At 54.6% G+C, this 21,778-nt stretch overlaps 1 protein-coding gene across 2 annotated transcripts in view; it reads left to right on the forward strand.

The window, feature by feature from the left end:
- The window catches only part of TRAM2 (translocation associated membrane protein 2), a 73,883-nt gene that overhangs the window by 46,248 nt on the left and 5,857 nt on the right, over positions 1-21,778 (forward strand). Inside the window, exons 3-11 of one of the 2 annotated variants that reach the window (XM_060021673.1) lie at positions 9,041-9,150; positions 9,623-9,739; positions 15,307-15,365; positions 16,515-16,599; positions 17,117-17,187; positions 19,717-19,821; positions 20,018-20,161; positions 20,925-21,088; positions 21,522-21,617. In XM_060021673.1, coding sequence (XP_059877656.1) covers positions 9,041-9,150; positions 9,623-9,739; positions 15,307-15,365; positions 16,515-16,599; positions 17,117-17,187; positions 19,717-19,821; positions 20,018-20,161; positions 20,925-21,088; positions 21,522-21,598 — 932 coding nt within the window. In that variant the 3' untranslated portion in view covers positions 21,599-21,617. The remainder of the gene's footprint in view (positions 1-9,040; positions 9,151-9,622; positions 9,740-15,306; positions 15,366-16,514; positions 16,600-17,116; positions 17,188-19,716; positions 19,822-20,017; positions 20,162-20,924; positions 21,089-21,521; positions 21,618-21,778) is intronic. The other variant, XM_060021674.1, reaches the window with a different exon arrangement.

Here is a 21,778-nt window from a genome sequence, read left to right on the forward strand (position 1 = left end):
TTATTTATGGCTGCGTTGGGTCTTCGTTGCTGCGCGCGGGCTTTCTTTAGTTGCGGAGAGCAGGGGCTACTCTTCGTCACGGTGCGCGGGCTTCTCACTGCAGTGGCTTCTCTTGTTGTGGAGCATGGGCTCTAGGCACACGCGCTTCTGTAGTTGTGGCACGTGGGCTCAGTAGTTGTGGTGCACGGCCTTAGTTGCTCCACAGCATGTGGGATCTTCCCCGACCAGGGCTCGAACCCACGCCCCCTGCATTGGCAGGAGGATTCTTAACCACTCTGCCACCGGGGAAGTCCGGCATATTTTTTTAAAATATATATTTTATTTTATTTGTTATTTATTATTTTTGGCTGCCTCGGGTCTTAGTTGCGGCACACGGGTTTCTCTCTAGTTGTGGTGCGCAGGCTCCATAGCGCGTGGGCTCTGTAGTTTGAGGTACGCAGGCTCTCTAGTTGAGGCATGTGGGCTCTAGAGCGCAGGCTCAGTAGTTGTGGTGCACGGGCTTAGTCGCTCCACAGCATGTGGGATCTTCCTGGACCAGGGCTGGAATCTGTGTCCCCTGCACTGGCAGGTGGATTCTTTTTTTTTTAAAAAACATCTTTATTGGAGTATAATTGCTCTACACTGGTGTGTTAGTTTCTGCTTTATAACAAAGTGAATCAGCCATACATATACATATATCCCCTTATCTCTTCCCTCTTGCGTCTCCCTCCCACCCTCCCTATCCCACCCCTCTAGGTGGTCACAAAGCACCGAGCTGATCTCCCTGTGCTGTGTGGCTGCTTCCCACTAGCTATTGATTTTACATTTGGTAGTGTATATATGTCCATGCCACTCTCTCACTTCATCCCAGCTTACCCCCACTGTGCCACCGGGTAAGTCTGGCATATTTTAAAAAAATATTTATTTGTTTATTATTTTTGGCTGCATTGGGTCTTAGTTGTGGCACGTGGGATCTTCATCGTGGCATGTGGTGTCTTTCATTGTGGCATGTGGAATCTTTCGTTGCAGCACGTGGGCTCTTCGTTGCGGCATGTAGGCTTCTCTCTAGTTGTGTTGTGTGGGTTTTCTCTCTCTAGTTGCAGCGCGTGGGCTCCAGAGCTCATGGGTTCTGTAGTTGTGGCACGTGGGCTCCAGAGCATGTGGGCTCTGTAGGTTGAGGTATGCAGGCTCTCTAGTTGAGGCGTGCGGGCTCAGTAGTTGTGGCGTGCGAGCTTAGTTGCTCCGCTGCATGTGGGATCTTAGTTCTCGGACCAGATATCCAACCCCTGTCCCCTGCATTGGAAGGTGGATTCTTTACCACTGGACCACCAGGGAAGTCCCTTCATTTCTCTTCTGTGTGAGGTTGAGCATCCTTTTAAATGTATAAGGGCCATCTGTGTTTCTCTGTGAACTGTCCGTTCATACCCTTTGCCCATTCTTCTGTTGCGTTTGTTATCTCTTCATGCTTAGGTTCTAGGTGCTCTTCATACATTAGCGAGATTAGCCTTTGTTTATGATCCGAATTGTAAACATTTTCCCCTTGGTCATCACTTGCCTTTTGATTTTGCTTATGGTATTTTTTCATACCTAAGTTCTGGATTTATATATATTGTAAAAGATTCAAGATAATGGGAAAACAGAGTTGGCCAAAAGCACAAAAAGCAATAGAAAGTAACTTTTACAAATCCAGGTTTGCAGGGCTTAGGAAGAAAGCCGGGAGAGAAAGGAGGCATCCACATTGTGCAGTGATGCTCTTTAAGCCACCAGGTTTTCGGACAAAGACAGAAGCCTCGTTGGCAGGTGCCCAGACTTTAAGGGGATGTAAAGAGCAGATGGAGCGTCAGCCACAGGTGGCCACGGGCCAGCTGAGGTCCCGGGGAGGAGGTCAGAGACTGCACAGCTGTATCCGGACAAGATGGGACCTGTGAAGGCATGCGGGAGAAGCTGCTTACAGGTGACACCAGGGGAAACAAGAAAATGTCTATTAGTCATAGGAAACAAAACAGGAGGCCAGGGCTTCCCTGGTGGCACAGTGGTTGAGGGTCCGCCTGCCGATGCAGGGGACACGGGTTCGTGTCCCGGTCCGGAAGGATCCCACATGCCGCGGAGCGGCTGGGCCCGTGAGCCATGGCCGCTGAGCCTGCGCGTCCGGAGCCTGTGCTCCGCAACGGGAGATGCCATGGCGGTGAGAAGCCCACGTACCGCAAAAAAAAAAAACAAAAAAAAAAAACAGGAGGCCAGTAAGAGCGCTGCTCCTAAAGGGCAAGCTCCACCTGAGGTTGTCAGGACAGCCAGGCCCTTATTGATCACGTTGACTCTCTTTTTAAACTTTGATCAGAGATAAACAAAGCAAGTGTCACTTTTGAATGAAGACAGGATAACATCCACAGAGTGTGGGTCGTTATTGAAGGTGTTCCTTCCAGGGTGAGGTTAACCCTTCAGGGGAATATACTGACCTACTCCATGGTGTTGCATAGGAAAGAGGGCTCACAGAATATGGGTGTTGGGAGGTGTCAGGGGTCGTCTGGGCTAGGGATTGCAAATTGGTGGCCTGTGGTCAGAGTTGGCTTGTGTATTTTCCTTAGCCAGTTTGGTGTTGGCCCATAAAGTGTTTTTACAATTTTGGAATTAGTCACCGGCATTTTAAAATCAGATGATTCACGTAGGGATTTCTCTCTTTGCTTTTGAAATATGGGGCCACGCCCCTCCCAGCGCCTTCCCCACTCCTTCCTTCACCCCTTGGGACATGCACTCTGCACTTTGCCACAGTCTCCACTCCTCTCTAATGTCTTCCCGACATTAAGACTGCCTGGCAGCCACCATGTATCCCAGTTTGAATTGTTTTTCTTTAAGTAAGGTTGAAATGGAAGTGGATCTTAAACTTGTTTCTCTCTCAAAGTGGAAATGTGGAAGACAGACCAAGCGGGCCCTAGAGCTAAGGAAAAACAGTGGGGAGCATATTGTGGCACTGAAGACCGTTCCCTGTTTAGTGCAGCGGCCTCTGTGCTGAAAGGATTTATCTTAAGACGCACGGACCACTTTGCTCATTGCATTCCCCACCTGGTCTCTGCGGGCGTTTTGCCGTGACTCAGGGCCAGAATCGCTTCTCTGGTCTAAGAGCTCAGAGATGTGCTGAAACATACTCTTCTAAAAAATCATAGTCGCTCACTGCCAGACCATCGCCGTTCTTTCTGAGACCTCATGCAGGATAGGGGCACTGCTTAAAGGGTCAGAGCTCTAACTTGGGGAGTGAGAGGATTTTTATAAGAATTAGTGAGCAGCCAAAAATTTAAAAAGAAAAAAACCCCCAAAATATCCATTTGTGTATAGCCTCTTGGAAAAACACAAAGTTCCAACCTCCACAGCTCTGTGGCAAGCAGAAGGGGCCAAACCAATCTACTTTCCTGCCCTGTTGAAAAGCAGGCAGGCAGCAGACAAGGGGCAAGCAGCAGAGGTAATCTGCCTGCATCAGAGCACAGCCCGTGAGTATCTGGATACCATGCTGCTTGTTCTGTTGTAGGGAGAGAGATCAAAGCAGCAGCCTCTTACCAGCAGCGGGGCGGGGCGGCCGGACACTGGGAGATCTGAGAAATGGCCCCTGTCCCTTTACCCTGTGAACCCTGTTTCTTCATCCCCTCTGCCCACGCTGTGGGTGGTTACAGGGATCAAATGAGACAGCACGCTGAAGCATTCTGAAAGCTCGGGGGCTACAGAGGGCAGACAGATGCCAGAGGGAACTTCAGGGTCTTTCTCCACGGCCAGTCTGCCAGCTGGTCCTTTTGGTTCCATCACCCACACCTCTCCCAACTTGTCTTCTCCACCACACTGCCGCCATCTGAGTGCAGGGCGCTCCCACCCCCCAGCCCGGGCTCCTGTGAGTGCCTCCTGACTGCCCTCCCGGTCCCATTCCGGCCCCCCAGCCCATCCACCTGGCAGGAAGAGCGCGTCTGTGACTCAGTCCTCCAGAACCTTCCCTTGCCTTTGGAAGCGTGACTTACCACGACCTGTCGGGGGAGCCCCCCGTGGCATGGCTTGCCCACCCCTGCTCTGCAGGTCACGCCAATCCTCTGTCCAGCTGGACCTTCCCCGGATGCCTCCGCCCGGACCACTCCACCCTCACCAGCTCTCTGGCCTGCGTTCAGTGACCCTTCCTCCCCAGGGCCCTGCCCCTCCTCATTTCCTGCCACATCACAGCACTGATCACACCTGGCCTGGTGTTTTTTTTTAAATTATAGCGAAATACACACACCGTGAAATGGACCATCTTAATCATCTCTGGGTGTGCGGTTCAGTCGTGTTAAGTACATTCACACTGTTGTGCAACCTCCAGAACTCTTCATTGCAAAACCGAGACTGTATTCGTTAAACAGCAACTCCCCATCCTCCCTGCCCCCAGCCCCTGCCAACCGCCGTTCTTTCTGTCTCTGTGAATTTTCCTCCTCTGGGAAGCTCCTGTGATGGAATCATACAGTATTCGTCTTTTAGTGACGGCTTATTTCCCTTAGCGTTATGTCCTTTAGGTTCATCTCTGTGTGGCATGTGACAGGATTTCCTTCCTTTTTAAGGCTGAATAATGTTCTGTTGTACGTATAGACCACATTTTGTCTTTCCATTCATCTGTTGATAGACACTTGGGTAGTTTCTACCTTTGGCTGTTGTGAATAGTGCTATGAACCTGGGTGTACAGATATTTCATCAAGATCCTGCTTCCAGTTCTTTTGAGTCTGTATCCAGAAGTAGGATTGCTGGACCATCTGGTAGTTCTATTGTTAGTTTTCTAAGGAATCATCTTGCTGTTTCTGATAGTGACTGTACCATTTTACATTTTCACAAACAATGCACAAAGGTTCCAATTTGTCCACACCCTCGTCAACACTTGTTATTTTCTGTTTTTTGTTTGTTTGGTTTTTTTGGTTTTAAATTGTGGCTATTCTCATGGGTTTGAGATGGTTTTATCTATAGTAGGTTGTATTTGCTAATCCCAAACTCCTAATTTATCCCTCCTCTCCCTCTCCACTTTGGTAACCATAAGTTTGTTCTCTGTGTCTGTGAGTCTGTTTTTGTTTTGTACATAAGTTCGTTTGTATCATATTTTATTTTATTATTTTTTTTTGCGGTACGCGGGCCTCTCAATGTTGTGGCCTCTCTCATTGCGGAGCACAGGCTCCGGATGCTCAGACTCAGCGGCCATGGCTCACGGGCCCAGCCGCTCCGCGGCATGTGGGATCTTCCCGGACCGGGGCACAAACCCGTGTCCCCTGCATCGGCAGGCGGACTCTCAACCACTGCGCCACCAGGGAAGCCCCTGTATCATATTTTAGATTCCACATATAAGTGATATCACATGATATTTGTCTTTCTCTGTCTGTCTGACTCACTTCACTTAGTATGATAATCTCTAGGTCCATCCATATTCCGGCAAATCTTTGCCCATTTTTCAATCTGGTTGTTTTTTGTTTTTGCTGTTGTTGTTGGCCTCTGGTTTTTAGGTGTAGAGAATTTGGTGTGCACTGGCTAAGCTCTGAGAGGGCAGGGCCATGCCCTCGTACCCTGCTGTCCCCCAGCACGGGGCCCTGCACGTGGTTTATTAGTGGATGAATAAACATGCAAGGAGCTCTCATCAGCAAAGGAAAAAAGAATGTATTAGTCTATCCATCCATTCTTGTTTCAAGAAGGTTTCAAGGCTCTGGTCACATCTCTTTGGAACCATAGTATATGGGGTGACGAATGGAGGTGACTTGAAGAGGCTTTAAGATGGATAATCCAAAGTCTTGACACGTCATTTAACTGCTTTGGGACCATGCTCGTTTGATTGAGGATAAATCCTATTTGCCTCATAAGGCTGGTCTCGATGGTGAAACTTTGCATGTGTTTAGTTATTTTATAGTTTCAAAATATGCTGCCATCTAATTAGTCTCCTTTGATCCTCCCTTATGAAGAAGGCAGGGCAAGGGTAATGCCAGCCCTATGATGGAAGGGCAGGAAGGAGAGGCTGACCCATACGCCCATCTCTTCCCTTCCTCGCATGTTTCCTCCTCGGTCCTCGGTGCTGATACCCATCTCTTCCCTTCCTCGCCTGTTTCCTCCTCGGTCCTCGGTGCTGATTCCCCTCCCTGATCTCAGTCCCTTCCCAGGTCAGTCACCTAGTCTTACCAGGTCTCTGCCGCTGATGGCCCTCCTCCCTCCCTGTTCCGTTTTCCCCTTTAATTCAGGTCCCTGTGGTTCCTTACCTGCATCACTGGTGTCTACCTCCAGGCACGATGCTGTTTACTGCTGCCAGAGTAAACTTTCTGAAGCCCAGATTTGTTCATTTTCCTATTGAGTTTGAATTCTTTGATGTTTCCACCTTGCCTTCAGGATAAAGTCCACACCCCTTGACGTGGTACCCTGGCTGCCTGCAGCACTGCATCCTCCTTGCCTGCATCCTTGAGATGCTGCGTCCTCCGCCCAGCATGCCCTCCTCCCCACACCTGACTGCCCAGCTTGTTCTCAAGTTTCTATATCTTCCTGTTTACCCCGAGGGGCTGCCCCAGCTGGAGTCGGCCCTCCATTGCCTTGGCTCCCTGTGTGGCTGTCTGCCTGTCTGTAGGTCATTGTACATTTATTTGTCAGTCTCCCCACTGGTCTGTGCTCTCTGAAGCCAGGGCAGCGTCTTTTATCTCCGTGTTTCAATAATTAGCCCAGTGGCTCTCACAGAGTAGGGTCTTTGTGGAAGGTAGGAGGGAGAGGAAAAGGGAAAGCTTGTCTGATCTCAAAGTTCATGCGCTCCATGTCTTTACTGCCCCCTCCCACCCCACCCCCACCCCCCGACCACCAGTGCATTCTCCCAGTCCAGGGTGGCGGGGTCATGGGTTGACTCCCAGAGTGACCCAATCAGCTCTGCTTCGCTCTGCAGCCACCCTGAAACTCACCCACCCTGGCCTGCCTTCTGGTAAACGCATCCCAGCAAAGAGAGATGACTCGTGTGTGACTCAGCACGAAGGCAGCACAGCTGGAAAGGGGGCCAATGTGTCTGCTTGGGGGAGGGCGGGCCACAGAGCACCAGGGATCCAGGCCTGCCAACTGGAACGAAGGCACGAATCCTCCTCTGTCCGCGGAGAGAGAGGCTGTAGTAGCAGAGCTTTACAAAACTTAGATACCTGGGATTCCATCTAATTTATTACTACGAAATAATATTTTATTAAACTACTATTTAGTGCATGCCTACCATGGTTATAGGCACTGATAAGTATCTTGCATACAGATTATCTCGTTTAATCCTCACAATAGCCCAACAACCACAAAAATAATAGCAAATACATGTATAGCGCTTACTGTGCACCAGATACTATTCTAAGTAAGCGCTTTGCACTTTTGAAGTCACCTCATTCTCACAGTAACCCTGCAGTACAGGAACTGCTGTTACCCTCATTTTACAGATGAGGAATCTGAGGCACAGAAAGGTCAGAGGTGCTCCAGAGTCACACAGGAAATAAATGACATTTTCTTTATCCATTTGTCTGTTGATGGACACTTAGGTTGCTTCCATGTCTTGGCTCTTGTACATAGTGCTGCTGTGAACACTGGGGTGCATGTATCTTTTTGAATTAAAGTTTTCATCTTTTTTTTTCTGGATAAAGAAGGAGTTTTATACACGCACACGCACACACAATGGAGTATCACTCAGCCATAAAAAAGAATGAAATAATGCCATTTGCAGCAACATGGATGGACCTAGAGATTATCATACTAAGTGAAGTAAGTCAGAGACAAATATGGTATCACTCATATGTGGAATCTAAAAAATAATACAATAAATCTGTTTACAAAACAGAAACAGATAGACATAGAAAACAAGCTTATAGTTAGTTACCAGAGGGGAAGGTGGTGGGAGGGATAAATTAGGAGTATGGGATTAATAGATGCACACGACTATATATAAAATAGACAAGCAACAAGCATTTAACGGATAGCACAAGGGACTATATTCAATATCTTGTAATAACCTATACTGGAACATAATCTAAAAAATATATATAGCTGAACCATTTTGCTGTACACCTGTAACTGACACAATATTATAAATCAACTATACTTCAATTTTTTTGAAAAAGAGGGAGGTGTGGGTTCCCTGGTGGCCTAGTGGTTACAATTCTGGGCTTTCACTGCCGTGGCCTGGGTTCAATCTCTGGTCCAGGAACTGAGATCCCACAAGCTGCGTGGTTTGGCAAAAAAAAAAAAAAACCATCAATATCAAAAAAATAAAAACAAAGAGGGAGGAAATAAATGGCAGAGCTTTGATACAAGCTCAGGTTTCTGAGTCCACACTCTTTTTTTTTTTTTTAAATTATTTTTATTTTTGGCTGCGTTGGGTCTTCATTGCTGCGCGCTTTCTCTAGTTATGGAGAGCAGGGGCTACTCTTTGTTGTGGTGCGTGGGCTTCTCATTGCGGTGGCTTCTCTTTGCTGCAGAGCACGGGCTCTAGGTGCGCAGGCTTCGATAGTTGTGGCTCGTGGGCTCTAGAGCACAGGCTCTGTAGCTGTGGCACACGGGCTTAGTTAGTCTGTGGCATGTGGGATCTTCCTGGACCAGGGATCAAACCCATGTCCCCTGCATTGGCAGGCGGATTCTTAACCACTGTGCCACCAGGGAAGTCCTGAGTCCACACTCTTAACCCTGCATCATGCTTCCTCGATGAAGTATAACTGCAATCCCATTTTTACAGGGAAGGCGATTACGCCTCAGAGAGGTTGGTCACTTTTCTATAGTCACACAGCCAGGGAATGATGGAGGTTGGTGGTCTCCAGTTGCTGGCTGCAGCCACTGTGCCTTCCTGCCCCGATCAGGAGACATCGTCATGATATGCCGTGTGCTGGCTTCTCCTTTCCCCTCTGCACTGGTGCTCCCAAGGGCCAAGTCCAGAGGGTGGGTGGGGTTCTCGGGAAAAACATCCTCTAAGTCTGGGGTTACAGCCAAAGGGAAGCGTTTGATAGCACATTCTGCTCCAGATCTCCTTTCAGTTTTGGGTCCCAGAGCACTTCCTCACCCAGGGATGCTGACGTGGCTCTCGTTGCCTCCACAGATGGCGAGACGGTGCACTACCACTACGGGCCGAAGGACCTGGTCACAGTCTTGTTCTACATCTTCATCACCATCATCCTGCACGCTGTGGTGCAGGAGTACATTTTAGACGTGAGTGACGTGTCTGGATTCCGAGATGGGAAGCTGGGGGGGTTCGGCGGGTGGAGCGGCTGCAGCTGTGAGGCTTCCGCTTTGTTTGGAGGCCCTGGTTGGTCCTACAGCAACCGGATCTCCTGCACCACAGTTTGGTCTTCGTCCCCCTCAAAGCCTTCGTAGCACGTGGGACCACAGTGTTTATTAACGGGAGGGAGCTGCCTGACGTATGACGACACGATGTCCTCAGGGGTCGAACACAGCAACCCTTGGGGGATGTTTTCTTTACATCTCAGCTAAAGACATTCATCTCGCCGCTTTCTCAAAATGCTTGCCTTAAACTAAACACTATACGCACACACGAGGCTTCCATGAAATAACTTGGATGAGGCTGGCTTCAAACTTCAGCCCTTTTGTGGGGAGAAAACAGGAGTTTGAAACCTGCCGTTACCTGTACACTCATGTTAATATGCAGGATTCTCTTCTTTAGAAAATCAGCAAACGGCTTCACCTCTCCAAGGTCAAGCACAGCAAGTTCAACGAATCTGGACAGCTGGTCGTCTTTCACCTCAGCTCGGTGATCTGGTGCTTCTACGTGGTGGTCACGGTGAGTGGTCCTAGGGGCTGCTGATGGCTGGGGCCCGGGCTGCCATGTTATCGCCGGGAGAGAGGAGTCAGTGGTTTAGATGCTGTTTAATAGCTGGGGAGCGTCCTCTGGTCCAGAAGTAAACACTTGTTGTCGTTATGATGTGATGTCACGGTGATGACAGCGTATAGCTCCACAGCTCTGTGTTCCGTCCTGGGGCCCTCGCACGGTGCTGTCCCCTGAGCTGAGTTTTATGTTCATTCCGGTACCTGTGTTATGGATTGAAGAAATCCAAGCTCAGGCCCCATGGTCACGTGGCTCTGAAGTGGCCAGGCCTTGGACTTGAGGGTCTGGTTCTGTTGCACCACACCGGCCTGCCGAGGCTCGGCCAGCATCCCCCTGCGTGCATGTCAGGTCCCGTCAGAGTCAGTGCTGTTTCTACGAATGCCTGGAGGACCAGACAGTTGACTCATCTCCCCTTTTGCACAAGAATACTCTTATTTCAAGCAACCTTTGATACAGCAAAATTCCTTCGTACAAAGGAATGTGGACAGCCTTTCGGGGTCCTTTGTAACAAGCCTGTCGTCCTAGGAAGTGTTTAATCCCCTCCATCCCCCCCAACCTGGAGCACCTCCTGTCTGTAACCGGGTCTCTTCCTCAGGAGCTAGAATTGTCCTGTGAGAAATCCAGGGCCAGGGCTTGGAAAATTCAGCAACTCTGTGACCTCCTAGAAGCTTCCTTCCCTGCCTCCCCTGACCTCTCACCCCCTTCCCCTTCCTTAGCAACAGTGATGAGCTTTCCCGTCTTCAAGGCCAACCTATCTGTCTGCGAGCTGAACGCTGAATCCATATTCTCAAAGCTGGACTCAGCATGCCCTTTTGTATATTACCTTTATTTCTATTATCATTTAATCACAGAACAATAGGAATTTTAAATGCAGGGCCCAAGGCCTCTGTGCTCTGGAGCAGGCCTGCCACATTATACTCCCCCTGGGGCAGACTTTGTGTGTGGTCTGTGTGAGTAGCGCCCCCTACCTTTGTGCAGCACACGTGCGGCCCCGGGAAGTCTAGGTACGGCTGGGCTCAGGCCTCTCCCAGCCACTGGGTGTTTGGTTTACGCGGCCTCTGGAGACCCCGAGCTGCCTTGAAGCAGAACAGCCCTCGGGTCCCACGGACATTTAACTGCTCTTGCAGGAGAAGCGTTGCCTCATCTCTGAATCACTTTTGCCCTTTCTGCCTCAACCCACCGTCCACCCCAGCTGTGACCCAGTTTCACCAGATTCGCAGGCCAACAGCCAAGGGACTTCCCCCCAGTTCCAGAGTGTGCAAGGCTCCTGGGCCGTCCAGGGCTTAGAAATGATGCTCGTTAGTCTGGAGCTGCTACGCTTTTCTGGGGACGTTTATAACAGGCTTTTACCATGGTGATAGCCAGGTCTCCACTCAGCATCTCCAGAAGAAGAATAGAGACCAAGGGAGCCTGGAAAGTTCCAGTGACCCCAGGTCCTGATACATCGTGTGGCTCTCAGACCTCACCTGCTCCCTCCAGGCCATTCTGCACGGAGTGAAGGTGACTGAAGAAGAGAGGGTCATTTTGTAAAAGGAGTGAAAACAGCTAGTTTTTTAAATCCTATGTTTCTGTTATGATGAACTCGTTCTCGATTCTTCTCTTTTGCTCTCCGGTCAGTCCATCGGCAGGTTCCCCCACCCACTGCCACCAGCACATGGAGCGTCTCGCCTGCTCTCTGCCTGCACCTCTGCCCCCGGGCCCATGGGTCTCTCCAGGGGATGCTTGACGATATGCTACCAGCATCTAGTGGGTCGAGGCCAGCGATGCAGCAGAATGTCCTGTAGTGCCCAGGACAGTCCCCACAGTAAAGACAGTCTGGCCCCAGGTGTCACTAGTGCCACGGTCAGGAGGCCCTGAGCTGCATCTCTTGCTGGACCACTTCCGGAAGGAGGCCGTTTCCACTCCTGTGTCCGCTCACCCCAATCCATCGTCTGCCCAGCCAGACAGATCTTTTTAGAACATAAACCAGGTCTCGCATCCCCTGCCTCAAATCCCCTGTCGCGCTCGTGCTGAAGTGGGTCTCCCTCCTCACTCCTGTGCTCCGGGTGCTGCTGGCCTTATCTGTCTGGCCCGCTGGCCCCAGCCCCACTGTTCCTCTGACTCTCCTGGCTCTCCTGCCTCCTGCGCTTTGCAGGGGTGCTTCCTCTGCTGCAGTGCTCTGTCCCCTGACACCCCGTGCCATCCAGGTCTCCACCTACACGTAACCTCTGCAGAGAACTCCCCGCACACTTGTGTCTGCTGCACCACGCCTGTTGCTGTGGCATTTTCTTGAGCTGTGTGTTCTCTGCTGCCTGCCTCTCCCTCATACTAGCCCCCGAGCTGCTGGGAGCAGGCACCGTGCGCACTGCTATCCCCCAAGCGCAGTTCCTGGTGCACGCTAGGTGCTCACTCAATATTGTCCTGAGAGGGAATAAGTCGACTGCAAATGCCTCTTCTTGTTCCAACCTTCAACAGTTTTTAAAGTAATGAATTGCTTGTTTTTATGAACATCATAGATGATCATTTAAAAAAAAATAAGCCATACATAAAAGTTTGAAAAAGAAAGTAAAAATTGACCCTAAACCCCTCCCCCCACGAAATAACCAGCTTGATCTTGGTGTTGAATTCAGACATTTCTCTCTGCATTGATCCAGGCAGGGTGATGGGGTCGTAGATGGGCCAACTGATAATTTAATAAGAATGTCGACCTCCTACCTTTAGTCTAGCTCTCAGCTACTGTTCATCGTTCAGGGGAAGCAAAACGCTGTACTGGGAAAGCAGGGTGGGAGGGTGCCTGGCTTCCCAGGGTGCCTCCCTTCACAGTTTAAACCTGCAGCCCAGCGCTCAGCGGGAGCGCCTCTGAGGCAGGGGCTCAGGTAAGGGCTGCCTTCTGACACACAGACTGCCTGCAGCAGAACCTCAGCAGTGGGTGTTCCTGAAGGACCACTGGGTCCAGGCAGCAGCTGGCTGTGTCAGGACTAGATGCTGCTCTCTCTTCCTGTGGTGCTTTTTGTTCATCCACTGGAAAGGAAGACTGCAGGGGAGGGGAGGGGGTGTGCCAGCCCGCTGAGGCCTCCCTTGCTCCTGGTTGATTTGTAGAATCAGGAGAGAACAGAGGATCTTAAAGGCCGCCCCCCCAGACGGCAGGCCCACTGGCGGGTGGGATCTGGGGGCGAGCCCACACTCGGTGTGCTGTGCTGAGCTCCGAGGGGCCCCGGCCCAGCCTCCCTGGGCGGTTGCCTGGCCCGGGGTCTGGAAAAGACTGTTCTCAGTGAGTCATTCTTCCTCTGGCCGCCTTGCTTGCCTCCCTCCGCCCGGGACTGCCCCTCACAGGCCGGCAGCATTGTTCTGGGGCGTTTTCTCTCCTGGTTGGCTTCACAGTTCTGATTTCTTTGTCTCCTAAGTAAAGCGCCAAGCTGGGGAGGGTCCCTGTTTAAAATCACAGGATCGTCTGGGCTTTTTGAGCTCTTAGATTTCTGTCAGGGCTGCTTTTCTTGGCCAGTCTTTTTGGCGGAAATTCTTCTCCCACTTCGATCCCAGAAGTACCATTTTCATCCTTAAATACATTGGTGTTTCCTCTAGGAAGGAATGGCCTCCCCACTTCGGTTTCCCTGGAAAAGGGGGGTAGGGAGGGCGAAGGCCGTGAACCTGTGTGCCCGGGGCCGGCATCTGATGCAGGCGGCGTGTGGGGGGCAGAGAGGGGTGGCCCCAGTGTGGGTGCGGAAAAGCCCTCTCCTCCCACCCCCGCGCGCCCCAGAGCCTCCCACCTCTGCCGGACTCTGAGGGGGAGATGGAATGTGGCCGGGAGGGTCTGGTGGGGAGACCCTTTCCTTCAAACCTAAGTTACTGTGACTGCCCTGGGGCCTGCGCCTGATGGGACCCGTCTGTTGAGTCATTGTGCTAATGAGGCCCTGGTCGTATCTGAAATGTCCAGGGGCACTTAGGGACTCAGGGTCTGGGTGGGAGTATGACTGAGGCTCCAGTAGTCACCTGGAGGCTCCTCTGGGAACTGCTGGGCCTCCTCCCCGCCCAGGGCAGCCCCGTCCTCAGTCCCGGTGGGAACATCTGAGGCTCTGGGCCTCCTCATCAAAGCCACCAGTCGGCTGGTTTATTTCTGACTCACCAGGACAGCCAGGCCTGGGGCGCTTGGACCAGGAGGCTTGAGGCGCAGCTCAGAATTCAGTCGTGCTGCCAAGAAGCCCCCTTGTTTTGGGAACTCCCTCCTTTCCCTGTTTCTAAAAGGAGGTCAGGCTGGCGTCACCTCCTCCGCCCTCTCTGAGCGTCGCGTGGCGTCAGCCTCCTTTTGCTCGTGGTGGGCCGTTTCCGCTATGTTCTGTAATCTTGGATTATAAACTCATCTTTAGCAAGGTTGTGTGTGTGAGAACCCTGTACGTTCTCGGATGAAAGTACGTTCCGATGGCCTCACCGGCCCACAGATACTGTTAATACCAAGTTCTTAGCGTGAGGGCGCCTAGACACACAGGTGATGTCCATTTGAGCTCCAAACCCACGTGAAAGCGAATCTGAAGTTACAGATTTTCAGGGGGTCATATTTTTGTTTCCATCCTGAGCCCCGGGTGAGCAGACATGGTCCTCTTCTCCCTGCCTTGCTCGTCGGACCCTTCCTAGTCTCCCTTTTCTCTGGGGTGCTGGCCCTTTAAGGGTCTTCTGTTCCCACGCAGGCGCGAAAGCTCTGGCCCTACAGCCTCACCCGCTCAGGCTTTTAGCTCCCTACCCTCTTGGGCCCTCGGGTTTTCCCTTTCTTATTGTGAGCTCAGCTTTGCATTGAAAAGAACATTTGTTAGATTGCATCCAGCATGTCCAGATGTTTTGTAACAGGAGGGTTTTCAGGTCACCTCCCCTACTCTGTAAGAGGACCTGGGCTAGATACTGGAGATGCAAGGAGGCGCCAGAAAAAGAAGCCAGAAAAGAAGGCACGAGCAGAGCCCTGGCGGCCGGCAGTGATGGTGCTATGTGATAAGTGTCACACGTGAGGCCCGTTGGGGAGGCCTGGGGGGTCCTGCCATACTTTTTATTTGTGGTGGTGTGAAAAGCCAAAGTAGGCTTTTCGTTTTTCCGGGGGACGGTGGCTCTGGGGTCCATTTGCTCATTCACTCTACAAGCATTTCCTGAGTGCCTGCGGGCCAGGCATAACACTCGACGCTGTCACGTAAACATAAACTGTCACATTTATTTCTAACAATAACTCTGGAGGGTATTTTGATCCTCGTTTTGCAGAGGAGCCAGCTGGAGCCCAGGGAGACCGACTCGCTCAGAGGACGCAGCTGATCAGTGTCAGACCCACAGTCAGACTCGGGTCCTCTGACCCCAGAGCAGGGCTCTTCCTCCTACATCACGGCTCTCTTCCATAGTAAAGAGACGGGCCAAGTGCCAGAGGGGTTCCATGTTCATGTTTCCTGTTCCTTCCTCATGCTGGCAGCTGGGGACTAGGTGCAACCCTGACCCTGACCCCTGACCCCCGGGCCCGCCCAGCAGGCCTCACGTTCACATTTCTAAACGCCGTCTCTTCCCGTCCACTACAGGAAGGATATTTAACAAACCCAAGGAGCCTCTGGGAAGACTATCCGCATGTGTACCTCCCGTGAGTATTGTCACCCTCGGTCCCCAGGGAGGAGCGAGCTGGTGCACTGGCTTCTCGCCCCACAATGTGGGCAGAACACAGGCCGGCGAGCCCGAGGACCAGAGCGCCCCCGAGCCTGGCAGGGCCCAGTGTCGTGGAGGCAGACGTCTGGGAGCTGCTTCCTCCCCGTGTTCTTATGGGCAATTCCTGAAATGACACGTCAACTGCAGGAGCCCGGGCACAGGGTCCTGTCTCTGCCCAGGCTGCCCTCACAGAGCACCGCAGGTGGCAGGGTTCCCAGGGGCTTATAAACAGCAGACATCCCCTCCTCACAGTTCTGGAGGCTGGCAGACCCAGTGTCTGGTGAAGCCGCTTTCTGCTTCATGGATGACATCTTCTGTGTCCTCCCGTGCAGAAGCAGAGAGGGGCCTCTTTCACAAGGTCACTAATCCCACTCTGGGGGGCTCCAGCCCCGTGACCTAATCACCTCCCAGAGGCCCCACGTCCCGGTACCATCACCGTAGGGGTTAGGATTTCAACGTGTGAATTTCGAGGGGGTGCAAACATTGGGTCTGTAGCAGGTTCCTACAGCGCCTGGGAGGGGCAGGGAAGCAGAGCCTCTGCACGGAGCTTTCTGGGCTGCGCCCTCCTGGCACCTGCACACGTCTGCACACATCTCCCCTCAGGCCTCCACGGGAGGCAGTGCCCCTCCTCTCCTGCACCGACAGGACACCGGGAGGGCAGAGCTGGGCCCACATCCCCCAGAGACCACGGCCCTTAGAACAGCAGCACTGGGGACTGAGCAGAGTTAGGTCCTCCCTCTGGTGCTGAGACCCCTTTATTCCTCAGCTCATTCCTGCCACCTGCCATCTCCTGCCCCGACAGTGCTCTGGATTCAGCCCCCTCCTCAGCCTTCCCTCCTCTGCTCTCTCTTCATCCTTCTTGTGTCTTTTCATGGACTTTCCATGTCCCTCCACGTGCATGGTCTTGTGTGTGGAGCAGTGTCCTGGGCTCGGGCGTGGAGCTCACCATCCCCCCGCCCCTCCATTCCTCCCTCTCGGCCCAGCTCCTCACACCGCCTGGCCCTTGCCCCCACCCCACCCTGTGCTTGGCGAGCACCTGTAGGCGCTTCTCTCCATCCCTCTGGGTGACTGGCCCCCTTGTCTCCAGCTTCCAGGTGAAGTTCTTCTACCTGTGCCAGCTGGCCTACTGGCTGCACGCACTTCCTGAGCTCTACTTCCAGAAGGTACGGAAGGTGAGTACTGGTGGCCCCTCTGATGCTGCTGGCCCTCCCTCTGGCCGCCCACGTGTGGGGGTGGACACGGGGGTGTGTTGGCGGGTTGAGTGAGATGCTGAGCCAGTGCCTGTTGGAATCTCCCTGATGACCTCCAGGAGGGGGGCTGCCTTGTCAGACTCCCACACGAGACATGTGGCTTTGGGGGGCCTGACTCATCTTCGGGGGAGCGGATGGAGAGTTCTTTGCCTTTCCTTCAGTTTTTTTTTTTTTAAAGCTTCTCTCTGGCTGATTTCCTAAAGCCCTGTTCCCCAGTCCCTGTCTCTTCTTTCTCAACCTAGTCCCGCCCCCTGACCACTGAGTCGCCTTCAGACTTTGTGCAGCCAGGTGTGCGTGTCCCCGGTGGGACCTGGGGCTGTCTGGCAGCCCCGCTCCGCAGGCCTGCCATGTCCTTCTGCACTCCCCCTGTTCCTCTGCCTCCCCCTGCATCTCCAGTTAGGGAATGAGCACATGTCCTGTTTGCCTCTCTTGTCTGCAGGAGGAGATTCCCCGGCAGCTCCAGTACATCTGCCTGTACCTGGTCCATATTGCGGGCGCGTACCTTTTCAAGTGAGTGACACCCGGAGCGGGCCAGATCTCCCTGCCTTTTATGTCTGTGCCTCTCTCCACACAGTCATTTAATCAGGAGGCATTTCTTAGACACTTACTGTGTGCCGAGCACCATGGTAAGACCTGGGAACACACAGATGGATAATGGAGGGTTCCTTTATGGTTACTGGATCATTCTCTGCCGAGCAGGAGAGACAGTTACAGACAAAGGTAAAGACGGTTAGTGGGATGAGCACTGTGCTACCGTAGGGACCACCTGCCGTGGGAACCCAGAGGAGCGACTACCTCAACCCGAGACAGGGCCAGGGAAGGATCCCAGGGACGCGGGCCGTGAACCAGGGCTTTGCCGGTTGAGGGCAGCCTGAGCGGGGCTCCTGCCCCGTGCATCCCGCCGGCGGCGCTGTCAGAGCTCGTGGCCCCGGACTCCCCTTCCCTTCGATTTGTAATGAAGGGTAGAGTCATCACTGCTTGGTTGTCCTCACGTCAGCAGAGTTGCTGTTGCCTTGAGTGTCTCTGTTATGAAGAGAATCACTGCTGAGCAGGACCTGTCCTTCTAGTTTGGACTTTCCTTGGGCTTGGCTTTTGCGGTATAGGAGAGCACGCGCTGTATAACCTGCTCAGGTGCCCGGGGTCTCCTCGGTCCGCATGGCAGGCATCCCGTGAGAATGACTGACCCGGGGGACCGGAGCCGGGTCTGCTCTGTGGTCTCTGGAGGCCGAGAGCGGCGTCCGTGCCTGGCTGGGCCTCTGAGGGGCAGAGGCCGTGTAGGTACAGCTTTGCTCTTGTGTCGCAGCCTCCTGTACGGGTGGGCGGGTGGGTGTGAGGAAGCCGTGCCGCGAGGATGGGGACGGAGAGGAGCAGGGCAGGGTCTGACCCTCTTTGGGCCGAGTTCTTGTTCTGGAAAGAGGCTAGAACAGAAGGCGGAGCAGCCGGTCCTTCGCAATCACGCTGGCCCGGCCCCAGCGAGGCCGGCCCGGCTCAAGGTGCGGCCGCCTCTCTCCACTCCTTTTTTTTTTTTTGCGGTACGCAGGCCTCTCACTGTTGTGGTCTCTCCCGTTGCGGAGCACCGGCTCCGGATGCACAGGCTCAGCGGCCACGGCTCACGGGCCCTGCCGCTCCGTGGCACGTGGGATCCTCCCGGACTGGGGCATGAACCCGTGTCCCCTGCATCGGCAGGCGGACTCTCAACCACTGCGCCACCAGGGAAGCCCCTCTCCACTCCTTTTAATCTAGTTTTCAGAAGTGAGTGAGTGTGGGGAAAGGAGAGACCCTCGGCTGCAGGATTTCCCAAGGAAGACAGAACTTTGAAGTGGCCAGCGATGCGGGGTCTTGTTTGGGGAGAGCTGGGCCCTGGGGGCCTTCACTCACCCGTGGGCCCAGCCCTGCTTCAGGAGGGGCAGTTCCATCTGGGTGAAGGCAGACAAGGCCCTGCTCTCCTGCTCTGTGGGCCGGGGGGTGGACCATAAATAAGGAAATGAGAGAGTTTCCCCAGGTGGTTAAGTGTGAGGAGGAAAGTAACGCAGGGTGATGGGACGGCTGACTCGTCCACTTGGCCCCCTGTGGTGAGAAGAGCTCTCTGAGGAGGGGACTCGGGTAGAGAGAGGCGCGAGTGACAGAGCCAGGCAGGTGGATACCTGGGCGGAGCTGTGCAGGAGAGGGGACCACAGGGTCAGGGCCCTGAGGTGGGAGCAGAGCTGGGCGGTAAGGCTTGAGATGGTCAAGGGCAGGATCCTGCTGGCCACCTTCGGCTGTGTGGAGACACTGGGTTTTCACATCATTCTCTTGACCGTTCTCAGAATCCAGTGACTTTCCTGAATGACTCCACACTTCTTTGGTCCCCCTGGGTGGAATCACGGGGTCCCTCTTCAGCATGGCCTGCGGGTTTTCCACCCAGCCCCCCAGTATCTCCCTGACTTCCCAAGGCCCTGCCTGCTCAGCAGCACCTGTAACTTCACTGTGCAGCCTTCTTGCGTCTGTTTGAACCACAGCCGACCATTGGCAGCAGACTGCCTGGGAAAGTCAGTAAGAGCATCGTGACCGGAAGTGAGCAGGGGGCGTGGGAATGGGGGCTCGTGTTTGAAGAGGTTGGTTCACTAGCACATATTTTGATGTTGTGTTGAGTTTTGCTTCTTCGTATACCTCTTGGCTGTGAAGACTTGGATGACAAAAAAAATCAGACTGTAGGACTCTCCTCCCGCCAATCCCTCATATTTCTACACGCAAAGCTCAGCAGTTTGTTCTGAGCACCTTTTCTGTGCGTGGTCCCGTGCCAGGTGATGAACACAGAGTGACAGGTGCTGCGAAGGCAGCCAGGGCCACAGTGGGAGCAGGAGGGGCGCTGGGCCCAGACGGGACAGGTGACATGTCGGTATTAAGGAAAATTCTTGAAGGTGTGGCAGCAGATCTGAATCCTGAAGGATGAGGCGGGGCTCGCAGGGAGGGCGGGAGTGGAGAGAGGAGCCCAGGCCCCTTGCCCCCCGCTCTCGCGGTGCCTCGTGGGGACTGTGAGGCTTGTCTGTGTCTCCACAGCCTGAGCCGCCTGGGCCTGGTCCTGCTCCTGCTGCAGTACTCGACCGAGTTCCTCTTCCACACGGCTCGGCTCTGCTACTTTGCAGACGAGAACAACGAGAAGCTGTGAGTGATGTGGACGGGCTGAGGCCCGGCGAAGGGGAGGGCCCCGCGCTGGCGGTAGGCAGGGCCCTGGGGTTATTTTTTCCTGGAGCGTCTTACTCTGGACACCTCGTCCCTCAAGCGCCCTCCTCCGCCACCCTTGGACCCTCTCCCCGCTTGCTGCCTGGAGGCTGACGTGCGTCCCCCGCTCCTCGGGCAGGTTTAGCGCCTGGGCTGCTGCATTTGCAGTCACCCGCCTCTTCATCCTCACCCTCGCCGTGCTGGCCATTGGCTTTGGCCTCGCTCGCGTGGAAAACCAGGCCTTTGACCCCGAGAAAGGGAACTTCAACACGTTACTTTGCAGGTGAGTTGGGCAGGAGCCTCCCGAACTCGGCACAACTTCTGCCGAAGGTCAGGAGGCCGCAGACCGCTGGGTCTCCCGCACCGTGATGTTCAGGGGGGGATCTCAGACATCTGGCCCGAGGGGAGAAGAGATGCCAGCCTCCTGCTTCCATCACATCCGTCTTCCCTCCCTGGCCCCGGTCCGTCAGGCTGCAGGCCTGGTGCTGGTGCCGCTGGGAGCTCCTCCCCTGGCCTGCGCCTCACTGGGGGTGCCGGGTTCACGTCCAGCCTCTCAGTTGGCTGTTACAACCACGCGTGGGCTCTTTACAGCGTGTTCTCAACGGTGTGGCCAGTGGCCTCGCACAGCGGCCAGGAGGGCAGCGAGGAGGCCACGGTCTCCATGACACCCGGGGCCCAGCAGGGGTCAGAGGTTTGTCCAGGTTGCTCAGCTTCTACGTGGCTCGCCGGGTGAGAAGCCGCACTTCTAGAATTATTTCTGCTGCATTGTAGTTCAGTTCACTTGAATCCTTCCGACGTACACGGGGCTTACATGGGCCGTGCTCTGCGCTGTGGGTCCAGCAGGCATGGGGTGGTGTGACAGGAGCTGGACCCACATCTGTCACCTCCTCCCACTGGTCCCTCCGCCCGCCCTGAGGCACTGGAGCGGAGCCCGGCACGGGCCACGCTCTTCCCGGAGGTGGTGGCGGGCCGGGCACCGCGGGGTCCTGGCCTGCCCCCTGCCCAGGGCACGTGCAGCCAGAGCCCACCGAGCCCTCTGCCCACAGGCTGTGCATGCTGCTCCTGGTGTGCGCCGCCCAGGCCTGGCTCATGTGGCGCTTCATCCACTCCCAGCTGCGGCACTGGCGCGAGCACTGGAGCGAGCAGAGCGCCAAGCGCAGAGTGCCCGCCGCGCCCAGGCTGGCAGCCAGGCTCATCAAGAGGGAGTCGGGTGAGTGCCGGGTCTGGGCGGGGCGGGGCGGGCGGGGACCCCCCCAGGGCCCTGGACCAGGCCTGCCCCGTCCCACCTCCTCCCAGGCCCCGGGCTCCTCGGCTCGTGCCAGGGCCTGACTGGCACGTGGCCGGGCGCACACGGCTTGTGGGTGGGGCTGGCCGACGCGGCGGGGGCCCTCGCGGCCGCGGTGGGCAGGGCAGCGGCTGGGTGGGGAGCTCTGGCTGGAAGCATGTCCACAGGGTGGCCTCAGGGACCCCATCAAGGGCGGCTGATGCTCTCTGGGTCCTCACCGGCCCCCATGCTCCGCATCTCGGCCTGGCCGTCTCCCAGGATGCTGGCTCTGCCTCTCTCTTCAGGGGTGGCCTGAGGGGACACAGTGCTTGGGGGGCAGCGTTCGGGAGACAGCCGCTTCTCCTCTGGCCCCCGCCAGGTCCTGGGGCGCTCGCTGCCAGCCCCGCGCTCTCTGTCCAGCCTGGGGGCCTGTCTGCACCAGGCTCTGTTTCCTGAGTCGCCGGCCTCTCTCCAGGTGTGGCCTGCTCGGCAAGGGCGCGTGCGCGGCTGCGTGTGACAAGGAGTCAGGCCCGGCTGGCGGTGGGGCGGGTACGGGGTGGGGGGGGCTGCAGCCAGGTGTGCCTGACTTTGAGCGAGCAAACGCGGTGTTTAGGGCAACAATGAAAAGCACGCTTT

This window comes from Delphinus delphis, chromosome 10 (genome assembly GCF_949987515.2).
Source record: "Delphinus delphis chromosome 10, mDelDel1.2, whole genome shotgun sequence".
Lineage (NCBI taxonomy): Eukaryota > Metazoa > Chordata > Mammalia > Artiodactyla > Delphinidae > Delphinus > Delphinus delphis.